Source organism: Lithobates pipiens, unplaced genomic scaffold, assembly GCF_037356315.1.
Source record: "Lithobates pipiens isolate NorthernLeopardFrog02 unplaced genomic scaffold, aLitPip1_a1.2 Scaffold_19, whole genome shotgun sequence".
In the NCBI taxonomy this organism is placed as follows: Eukaryota; Metazoa; Chordata; class Amphibia; order Anura; family Ranidae; genus Lithobates; species Lithobates pipiens.
In genome coordinates this window covers 408201271-408213422 of record NW_027507764.1, presented here as the reverse complement: position 1 = coordinate 408213422, position 12152 = coordinate 408201271, and the positions used below count along the sequence as shown (strand labels likewise).

At 38.6% G+C, this 12152-nt stretch overlaps 1 protein-coding gene across 10 annotated transcripts in view; it reads left to right on the top strand.

The window, feature by feature from the left end:
* Positions 1–12152, top strand: part of PTPRM (protein tyrosine phosphatase receptor type M) — a 982826-nt gene that overhangs the window by 840635 nt on the left and 130039 nt on the right. For all 10 annotated transcript variants that reach the window (XM_077492471.1, XM_077492470.1, XM_077492475.1 and 7 more), the window contains one exon: positions 1350–1386. In XM_077492471.1, the coding sequence (XP_077348597.1) occupies positions 1350–1386 (37 nt within the window). The remainder of the gene's footprint in view (positions 1–1349; positions 1387–12152) is intronic.

Sequence of the window (12152 nt, the reverse complement as noted above, 5' to 3'; positions counted from 1 at the left end):
TTTTTGATAACATACTGCATTCATCTTGCCAACAATTTTGACCACATTTTCTGTGCCTTTTGTAGCTCACACATCCCCAAAACATCAGCAATCCACCTCCGTGTTTCACAGTAGGAATGGTGTACCTTTCATCATAGGCCTTGTTGATGACTCTCCAAATGTAGCATTTATGGTTGTGGCTAAAAAGCTCATTTTCATCTCATCACTCCAAATGACTGTGCCAGAAGGTTTGAAGCTTGTCTCTGTGCTGTTTGGCGTATTGTAAGCGGGATACTTTGTGACATTTGAGTAGTAACAGCTTTCTTCTGGCGACTCGACCATGCAGCCCATCTTTCTTCAAGTGCCTCCTTATTGTACATCTTGAAGCAGCCACACCACGTGTTTTCAGAAAGTCCTGTATTTCACCTGAAGATATATGTGCATTTTTCTTTGAACAATTTTCCTGACAGTTTTGGCTGAAATTTTAGTTGGTCTACCTGACCATGGTTTGGTTTCAACAGAACCTCTCATTTTCTTTGTTCTTGATTAGAGTTTGAACACTGCTGATTGGTATTCTCAATTCCTTGGATATCTTGTTATATCCCTTTCCTGTTTTATACAGTTCAGCTACCTTTTCCCACAGATCCTTTGACAATTCTTTTGCTTTCTCATGACTCAGAATCCAGAAACATCAGTCCAGCACTGGGTGAAAGATGCAAGGGTATGTCAGGTGTCCAGAAACTCATTGACCTTTTATACACACACACACTAATTACAAGCAAACAGATCAGAGGCGGGGATGCTTACCTTTAATAGCCATTCAAACTCATTTGTGTAAACATGTGTGCATGTTATCAGGCCAAAATCACCAGGGTATGTAAACTTTTGATCAGGGTCATTTGGGTAGTTTCTGTTCTCATTATGATTTAAAACGAGTAAACACAGTTGACTGATAATACATGGCTTCAGCCAAACACTAACCATGAGTGAAAGAAAGTTTTTGTGTTATCATTCATATTCTCTGAAAAATGGCCAAGAAAGCATAAATTCTACCAGGGTACAGTATGTACGCTTATGAGCACAATTGTATATATATATATATATATATATATATATATATATATATATATCTTAACTGTGCCTATCTGTTTGCCCAGAGTTTTGCTTAAAATTTCAGAAGACAAAAACATATATTTTCCCATTTAGATACAGTCCTGTGTTTTTTTTTTTGCATGATAGTTATATTGCATTTTCTGATATTTGCTTTGGGCAAAACCCTTTTGCCAATATATTTGATATCTGATAGACAATACAGACAGTGAATGCAGAGTCAATCATTCTAATATTCTTTTGTTTCTTTTCATTTGCAGGGCTATCATAGACCAAATCACTATATTGCCACACAAGGTATGTCCCACTGTTTGTGTTCATCATGTCATGCATAACTGTGTTGTGCATTAGCTGTGAAACTTGTAAAACTCTTTAAGACAAGGTTGTTTTACTAGCGCTAACATAACATTATTTCTGACAGGGAAATGTGTGTAAAAGCGTTTACCAATCTGCACTGCAATATACTCACAATATGCACAATTAAATTGTCAGAGCTGTTTGTGGAAAATAGTATAATTACAATCCTGCACTGTTATTTAAATGCTCTGTGGTAGAACTTCAAGTTGAGAAACCTACAAATCTGATGTGTAGTAATGAACACAGTATGTAGTTTATTTCCCATTTAATGGACCTTGGCTGTTTTTGTCATGCAGCTCTAAGAGGTGCTCATAAAACGAGGAGAAAAATACAAACACAACATCAGCATTATTTGCATATATATAAAATCATATACAAGCAGCGCTGTATGGAAGAGCTGCAAAATGACAATCTATGCGGGTTCATAATTTTCCCCCATTCATCAACCCACATGTTTATAATGTCCATATGTTTGTGCAGTCAGTTAATTGAAGGAGAAATAAGCTTTGTTTTACTGGGTGAAAACAAGAATGATACAATTATTTGGAGGATCTTCCATGTAATATCTGTATCAGAAACTTGGGTACAGGGAAAACGATTTTCTGAAATTCGAGCAAAGAAAAACAGTGCTGTTAGAACCAATCACATATGAGCAATAATTTACTAACCTTAGCAAAATGTGCTAAGAATGTGACATAGCACAATACATAATCACACCTTTTCCCACAAAATATTAGAGAATAATCATCTTTGGATTAGTTATTTATAAAAAAAAAATACAAAGGACCTATTTTACAATTTTCAAATGAAAAGGTAATAACTACTGTGGGATCAACAGATAACTATGAAAGTATGGTATATACACATAATCAAATTCATCGCCAGAAACTGCATTTAAAAAAAAAAGTTTATTACCCCAAAAAGAGATCATACATAAAAAGCCATAGACACAAAAATCCAAAATGTTGAATGTTCCATATCACCCCTACGTACTGTATACTATAGAAAGATAGGAAATATTAGGAGGAGAAGGATTATTGCGGTGCCAATGTTACTTAAGTAATGGAAAAAAAAATTATATTTAAAAAAAATGATTCATTTTATTACAAAATATCAAATACAGATATTACATACATAATTTGCTAATCAAGACTGAACATTAAAAGAGGGGAGCGCATAAGATTTAATAATGGCCAAGTTGGTAAAGGCCTCTGTATACATGCGGGTCAGGTCTTCCCTACACGTTTCACCAAAACATTGGCTTCCTCTGGGGAATAGGATGTGACCAGTATAGAGAAGTTGTTGCTCTATAATGAAAGAAAATAGAACATGAGATATAAATATAACACAATACTTACATAATGCGTAAAATTGAGGGTTAAGCCAAAAAAGCATGACAAATACACCTCCCCCACCCACAGCACTGGGGTTGGGGGGAGGAGGTGTATTTGTTTTGTCATGCTTTGTTGGTTTATGTGCTTCCCTCTTTTAATATTCAATCTTGATTAGCAAATTATGTATGTAATATCTGTATTTGATATTTTGTAATAAAATTTATTATTTTTTTAAATATAATTTTTTTTTATTACTTAAGTAACATTGGCACCACAATAATCCTTCTCCTTCTGGTATTTCCTATCTTTCTAAAGTTACTGGGATGAGGTGCCTTATCTAAAATGTATAACATAGCATATTGATATTCCAAATGTAAGTCCACTTCATGGATATAAAGAATCCCCTATCCCCAAAGAAAACAATATTTTTCCTTGTACTTGACTGGATGATGGAATTCAGCAGAGCTTCACCTATTTCACTAACCATAATTCCCTTGCAGGTGGAACAGCCTATTTACCTTTCGTAAGTTAACTCCAAAGTGCATTACAGACAAGGTAATATGAGGTCCTTAAAGAGGAGCTCCAGGCTCCTTCCTACTGTGCATGTGTGAGTTGCACTGCACTTTCTGAATGGTCCCACCGTCTTCTGGGACCTGTGTGTGTCCTTGAAGGCAGCAGAGGGGAGGAGAAGAGGTCAAAAATGTCATAGATTGGTGATCTTACACGGAAGTGGGAGCAGGTACCTCCCAAAACGAGGTACTTGCTCCCCCCAAAAAAGTTCCAAATGTGGCAGTGGAGGGGAAGGGTGCAAACAAGCAGAGCTTCCCCTTTTGGGTGGAGCTCCTCTTTAAGAAAACCACAGATCCATGTATAGCACAAATCTACACATGAGGAATATGCGCAAATATCATTGTTGATGTAGAAAAGATGTAGAAAAGATGATGTATCCCAAAATGAAAATTAGGCTGAATGCAGCATATATATCCAGAAAATTAAAGGTACTGTATCCTCATAATCATCTACCTGTATGAAAGCTTGATTAAGAGATCATACTGTCCAGTGGCCCATAGGCCCATAAATAATCTGTTCCAAAATATAGGATCCATTCTCTGCTAAATTGACAATAATAGGGCATTTCTCCTTCAGTGCAACAAATGGGGTTTGAGATTGATGTATGCGTCAAAAGTTGACAGACTTCTCAGAAGTGTATGTATTAAACAGCACAAGCTGAGCGCAGCAGTGTGTGTATGTATATATATATATATATATATATATATATATATATATGTATATATATATATATATATATATATATAGATATATATATCTTACTCTCACTCTGTGGCCACAATGAGTGTCATAACAAATATCCACATTCATAGAAAGCCTTGATAGATCACCAAATGTGGAATAAAAGCTAGTTCAAGTAGTTATAATCCAAGCCCCAGTAAAATGCAGTCTTCAAGTCCTTGTCTGGAATGTATATTTCATAGCTGATCATTGGAGTATTCTTTATACACAGTACGCATAGTTACTTATGACTAGTGTTAGATCAATTCTAACTCATTGTTAGGACATGTCATACTCATCATGACTGTGTGTATAGTTGAGGAGGTACATCTATTCATTAGGAAGGAGAGAGGAGTGTGTTGCTAAAATACCTGACAGGTTTTGCTAGAATCAGCCAACTGCATAAAAGGAAAGGTTATATTGTGCTGTCCCTTTATGTAAAGTTACAAAAAAACAGTATCATATAAAAAGAATATTGTGAACACAAAAACCTATTAACCAAGTAAACGGTGCAAAAAAATAATATAATCCAATCAAGTCTTTAATAAAATTGAAATCATTGTGATCTTGCATGCAAGGTGCTTTCTCCTCAACCACCATCAATACACAGATCTGCTTACCAGATATCTAGACCCTACAGTAAATGAGTCGAAATGTACTTATTAAAAATGGTGTAAAACACCAGTCACGTAAATGTCTCTCTTTCATATATAGGCTACAATGTTATCAGGCCACACAATATGGCACCTGAGGAGACAGAAGAAAGAACTCCAACATGTAATAAAATGTTTACTCTTTATTTAAAATAAAGTAGAGGTACTCACAAAGTTGTGTAAATTAATCACATCCAGAAAACATTGCTTTACTCTAGCCAGCGAGCGAGCATAGTGACATCACAGTTGAAACTCTGCCCTGCTCTTTAGTTACAGCCAGTGTCATCAAGGGGCATGGGCTTGAGGTTGGTTGTAACAAAACGTGTAAGGCACAGCTTAAACTGTGACGTCATTAGGCTCACATGTGGCTGGAGCAAAGCGCTGTATACTGGATATGATTTTAATTTATGCAACTTTGTGAGTGCATTGTTTTTATTATTATTATACACGATTTATATAGCGTGCATCTGCTTTATTTTAACTAAAGAACCTATCTGTTCTAAAGTGATGGCAATGTCTGGCCACTTTAAAGTCTCAGGTCTGGAGCAAGCATGCTGTGAAGGAGCGTCAGAAAAGTGTCCGATTTTTTTATCGCTATGGCATTTTATGGCATAGTGTTCAGTTTTAATCACTTCAGCTCCAGTTTACCACTTACTTTACTTTAACTGACAATTGAGCAGTCGTGCAACACTGTACCGAAATAAAATGTATGTCCTTTTTTACTACAAATAGAGCTTTCTTTTGGTGGTATGTGATCACCTAGTTTTTTATTTTTTGCGCTATAAACAAAAAAGTCAGAAATTCAGGAAAAAAACCCTGACCCTTTCTATAAAATGCACAGATGTGAACTACATCCATAGGAAACCATGTTAAATGGCCTGTAGTATGTTTCTGCAAAACTATAAATGCATAGGTGCGAGCGAACCAGGGCTAAAACACATCTAATAAAAAAAAAAATTAAAATCGAATTTCTTCATCAATTTAGGCCAGTATGCATTCTGCTACATATTTTTGGTAAAAAATGCCACTAAGCATATATATTGATTGGTTTGTGCACAAGTTATAGTGTCTACAAACTATGGGATATTTTTAGGGAATTTTCATTTATTTAATTTTTGTAAAAAAAGTATTACATTTTTTTTACGGAAGGGCAGAATCACGTAAGGTACGTGATTCTGCACTGGAGAGCCGCATTGCCGCTGTATATATGCAGTATACAATCAGCAAGTGCAGGATATGAAAAAACAAATATTCATACTCACCTAGGTGGATGCAGCATCGATCCAATGCTGCATCTCTCCCTTGCCACATCTGCACCGAGAACAGAGCAATGAAAGACTGCTGAGCGCTCAATTTCTCGGTCTTCCGGGGTCAGAGAGCAGGAGACTCTCTACTTTGCCCCTCCAGTTCTCACTGGAGCACTGGGCTGTAGAGGGGGCGGGAACAGCTGGATCATGATTTCACAGGTATACTGGGCCAGCTCCTGGTCAGGCATCTGGGTGAATCATGACATTAAAGCCAGGATCTCTTAAAAGTTTGGACCAGCTGAATTACATCATCAGCTAAATATGTACTTTGGCCCTACTCCTTTAATGGCTTAAAAAAAGGCCTTGTTTTTCTGTACCGTTTTGGACTATTCCTTTTTCATGGGGGGCAAGTATTTGCTCATTACATATGCAAGATCTGCTTCCTGCTTTTCATTGCTGCATGGTGGTTGGGCTGTACTGCTCCCCAAAATGCAGATCTAAAATTTTGAGTTTAAAATATTGGCACTTCTTGTATTCCCAGTATCTTACCTCAATAATTGTTAAAATAGATATGAAACCAATCATTGAAATATCATATAACCTTTAAAATAATTTCAAAAGTATTTTTCAAGTTTTATATATATGAAGCTTTCATTAAAAAAATACTGTGTGATCAGGTCAAGAAGGTCCTTGTTTAGTCATAGTTCTGAGCATGGACTTGCAGCTACCACTAAATTGTACTAATTTGTACAAACATATAAAGGAAGTGGCTGAAAAGGAGATCCGTTTCGCTGAGATGTAAAAAAAGGTGAAAACATATATTAAGAAAAAAAAACATCCCACAAGGCAATTTTTTATAATTGTTGCTTTTGCTAACTAAATAATAACGAATCTAGTTAGGATTCAGGATTTAGATCCACTTTAACCCGAGTGGCAGTGAGTCACAGAAAGCTCCTTCTACTGGTTGATGTCCAAATGTCTACATGAGACAGAATACATAATATGGGTGGTTGTGCATTTATTGTGTAGAAAGTTTTATAAAGCTTACTTTAAGGTAAACAATGCAGTAATAATTTATTGCATTTTCCAAGGACTTGTAGTAAGTCTTCTACAGACCATTTGGTTGCTTAGAAACCTCATATTTGCTAGAATAATTTTATTAAGGTCATCCAATGTACAGGTAACAATAGATGTTCATCAGCTTTCAGTTTACTGCAGTCACTTCAGCGAAAGTTATATTTTAAAAGCTATGGGATACTTTAGTTGGCACATAAGCACTTTACATTATTAAATAATCCCATTTTGTTTTTATTGTTTGGGAAATGGATGTATGCATTTATCATCGATCACTTGTTGCTTTTTACACGTCTCATAACCATAATGCCAAGGCTAGGCATGCTCATGGCAGATATTTTCTACTTGACTTTATTCAATAAAGTGCTTATTAGAAAAAAGGTTCATGTGCAATTATTCTTACCACTCCTGGCTCACAAGGTCAAGCAGGTTGGGGTGTCCAGTATAAATATTTATGAATGTTTATAAAAGTGTACACATTTAGAGTTTCCAGTTCTGCTTGCTAATCTTAAATTGCAATACCCTTTTCATGAAAGTGACCCTCATGCACAGCTGTAAAGGTCTGTATACACAGATCGATGATGTAACTCCTACAGCTCTATTTTTTATTAAATTTATGACTCATTTTATTAAAATGTTTATGGTTTTCCATAGTAGCAAACCAATATTTATTACAATAAACCAATCAGGTTAAGTAGGCTTCTGCATCTCTTGTTTTTTGGCAATAATTTCTATACATTTTTTAAATTAGCAAGTATTAATAAATTAAAGCAGAGCTGTATCAAAATGTTAATGTAAAGCAGTACAGTATATATCAGTCTTGCTACATTGGACAAATAAAGAGTAGCAGAAAGACTGAGTGTCAAAACTCGACCCTATTAGTTACATGATTTCTGCTGAAGGGGAGAATCAGAAAATACAAACTCTGATTTTCTGATTTGGTATTGGTCACATAATCAAAATGGCTAGGTATAAACTAATACAGAATCAATCCTTGAGCAGTATTTTTTCCAGAAAAAGGTAAGTATGTCAGTCTTTTTATATCAATCCAAGCAAGACTGTTTCCTTGTACCCCTAGGTGTACCCCAAATCCTAACATTAATCCTTATGCCGCGTACACACGAGAGGACTTTTCGACGGACTAGGTCCAACGATCTTTCCGACAGACTTTCGGCCGAGTTCCGACGGACTTTCTGTATGAACAGACCTGGCCACACACAATCACACCAAAGTCCGATGGATTTGAATGTGATCACGTACGACCGGACTAGAATAAGGAAGTTCATAGCCAGTAGCCAATAGCTACCCTAGCATCGGTTTTCATCCGGCGGACTAGCATACACATGAGCGCATTTCTCGATAGGAACTGGGTCCGGTGGAGTTCTGGCAAAAAAATTTGAAACATGTTCTAATTCTAAAGTCCATCAGATTTTTGGACAGCAAAGGTCCGATGGAGCCCACACACAATCGAATTGTCCAACAGATTTACTGTCGGACCTTTGCTGTCGAAAAATCCAGCCGTGTGTACGTGGCATAACACTAAAAGCTGGCCAAAGGTCGATCGAAATTCTTTCAGTTCAGCAGGGTCCAGCTGAATTTCTATCCATGTGCGATATCTGTTTTACAGAAGATGATAGTTAGATCAACTTCTGTTGAATGGGAATGTTGATCTGTTTATTCTACTAGCAAATCATGCAGTCAGAATACAATGCCCGCTGGAGGGATTTCTCCATCCCCCTTATTTGTGTTGATGGAGGTATCTGTTCACTTTTTTTGTTCAGCACACTGGCTGAACAAAGAATTATCTATGGCCATGTTAAGACTACACTACTACATTTTTTTCCTTTAGCCAGCTGGTTTTATAGCACGGATTAAATATTCCCCTGCTGGGCTATTACATACTTACAGCCTTATCTTAACCTTATTCATCACTCTAGCCATCCCCTTTTAATCCTCACACTAACCCTCCCTATAATGCTAACTCTGACATTCATATTTATTTTAACAATTCCTGTAAACCCAGTCCTAACGTTACTCCTTATACTAGTCATCCCTCTAACCCTGGCATTAATCCTTACACTAACACTCCTTGTACCACTACTGTAACCCTCACTGGAACCCTAACATTAATCCTCACACTAACACTCCTTGTCCCACTAATGTAACTCTTACTGCAACCCTAACATTAATCCTCACACTAACGCTCCCTGTCCCACCAATGTAATTCTCACTACAACCCTAACATTAATCCTCACACATATGCCTTGTACGGACATTCAGACAACAAAATCTGTCTGATTTTTTCTGACGGATTTTGTGCTAAACTGGTGTTGCATACACAAGGTCGGACAAAGTTGTCGGAAAATCTGATTGTTCGGAATGTGATGACGTTCGTTACAATGGCACTACGTTGAGGCTAGTAGCCAATAGCTTTGGTCTCGTAATTTGATCTGAGCATGCATGGCACTTTGTCCGATCGGAATTCTCTACAAACGGTCGGAAAAAGTGCGATCAGATTTTTTTGTCGGAAAATTTGAGATCCTGCTCTCAAATTTTTTCAGTTGGAATTTCCAATGGAAAAAGTCCGATAGAGCCCACACACGTGTCGGATTTTTCGACAATATAATCCGATTCCGTTGGAATTTTGGATCTCTTCCCGTAATCCTAACCCTAAAATTAATCCTCACATTAATTCTCCTTGTAACCCTAATCCTAACATTAATTATACTTGCAACATTAACCCTGACATTACCATTTACATTAATCATCCCTGTAAACTTAACACTAACGTTACTCCTTACACTAGCCTTCCTTCTAACCCAAATTTTGTTGTGGGAAAATTTGAGATCCAGCTCTCAAACATTTGTTGTCGGAAATTCCGATTGTGTGTACGCGGCATAAGACTGACATTAATCCTACATTAATCCTCATACTTACCCTCCTTGTAACCCTAAGCCCTTGTACACACGGTCGGACATTCCGATGGAAAATGTCCGATCGGACCAAGTTGTTGGATAATCCGACTGTGTGTGGGCTTCATTGATCTGTTTCCGTCGGAATATCCGACGGACAAAGTTTTAGAGCTGGGCTATAAAACTTTCCGACAACATGATCCAATCGGACTTTGTCCGATTGTGTGTAGAGAATTCCGATCAGACAAAGTGTCACGCATGCTCAGATCAAATTCCTAGACCAAAGCTATTGGCTACTAGCCTGAACGTAGTCCGGTCCTAACGAAATAACGTCATCACGTTATGTACGATCGGATTTTCCAACAATTTTGTCCGACCATGTGTATGCAACACAAGTTTCGGACAAAATCCGTCAGACAAAATCCAATGGATTTTGTTGTCGGAATGACTGACCGTGTGTACAAGGGCTAACACTAACCATCTTCTTAATCCTAACCCCTCACACTAACCCTACATGATGCAGACTAAACGTGATTGGGAAAAAACAGTTATAGATATTTTTTATTTGGTCGTTCTTATATGTGCACAGGCTATGCAAATATGGGGGCATTATACAGTAAAAAGTGACCAAGATGATTCCTGGAATTCTGCTGTATCTGCATGATGGCATCTGTCCAAACTTACACAAGTTATTTTTACTGGGTTAATCAGTCCAAGGCTGTGCATCACTGTATATAGAACATAATCAAAACTGTGTCATGTATAGATTGGGATTTTAAATAAGAAATTCACTATGTTAACTGAAACATGTTTTAGTCTAGGATCTCACTTGACATATTCATAATTTCATTTAGGCACCAAGTAATATCTTGAGTGCAAGCAGATTATTTACTGTATGCAATGATGTTGACAGAAAGCAGCTTTTCCGAAGAAGAGGCTGAGAGATGGAAAATGTGTAAAATGTGATTATCCTAACACTGCAGGAAAGGATTATTCTTAGATATTTGTATAATATAAAAGCTTCTGCTTTCATGTTGATAGGCAAAAATATTGTGCAGCTCTGTGACTTATGTGCAAAATAAAGTACCGTATATACTCGAGTATAAGCCGAGATTTTCAGCCTCTTTTTTGAGGCTGAAAGTGCCCCCCTCGGCTTATACTCGAGTCATCGCTGTCTGCCCGCTCGATCAGCGTGTCGAGCAGACAGACAGCGGCCATTCTATAATTTAAAAGCCGCGCCTCCGGCTCCGCCTTCGCCTGTGATAGGCGGAACACTGAATTTCCCAGCAGCCTGTGTTCCGCCTATCACGGGCATCGTCTCATCCTCGTACTACGGACGAGGATGAGACGATGCCCGTGATAGGCGGAACACAGGCTGCTGGGAAATTGAGTGTTCCGCCTATCACGGACATCCGATAGGCGGAACAGCAGTCAGTGGGAAATTGAGTGTTCCGCCTATCACCGACGGAGGCGCGGCTTTTGAATCCTAGAATGGCCGCCGACGAAGAGCTGAAGGACGGAGGCTCGGCTCGGGACGGGACGGGCCGGGCCGGGCCGGGACGGGACGGGCCGGGCCGGGACGGGACGCAGGCTGGACGGGACGCAGGCTGGACGGGACGCAGGCTGGACGGACACAGGCAGGCTGGACACAGGTAGGCTGCACGGACACACACACACACACACACACACACACACACACACACACACACACACACACACACACACGGATGCATGGACACACACACACACACACACACACACACGGATGCATGGACACACACACACACACACACGGATGCATGGACACACACACAGGGATGGATGGACCCACAGGGATGGACGGACACACAGGGATGGACAGGCATGTCTCACCCTCGGCTTATACACGAGTCAATAATTTTTTCCAGTTTTTTGGGGGTAAATTGGGGGCCTCGGCTTATATTCGGGTCGGCCTATACTCGAGTATATACGGTATGCTTACACTTTTGTTTTTAACTTGAGGAATTTATCATAACATGTAATGTGAATATGACATGACATACCCTTTAACACGATCAGCCTGCTCTGATCCACCTGTCCGTTTTTCAGGCGGATCCGAGCAGGCCACCCATCGACTTCTATGGGCAGGTGGATATCAGCGGAGATGTGTCCATTGACACCCGCCTGCCATCCGATCCAACAAGATCTGCCCAAAAC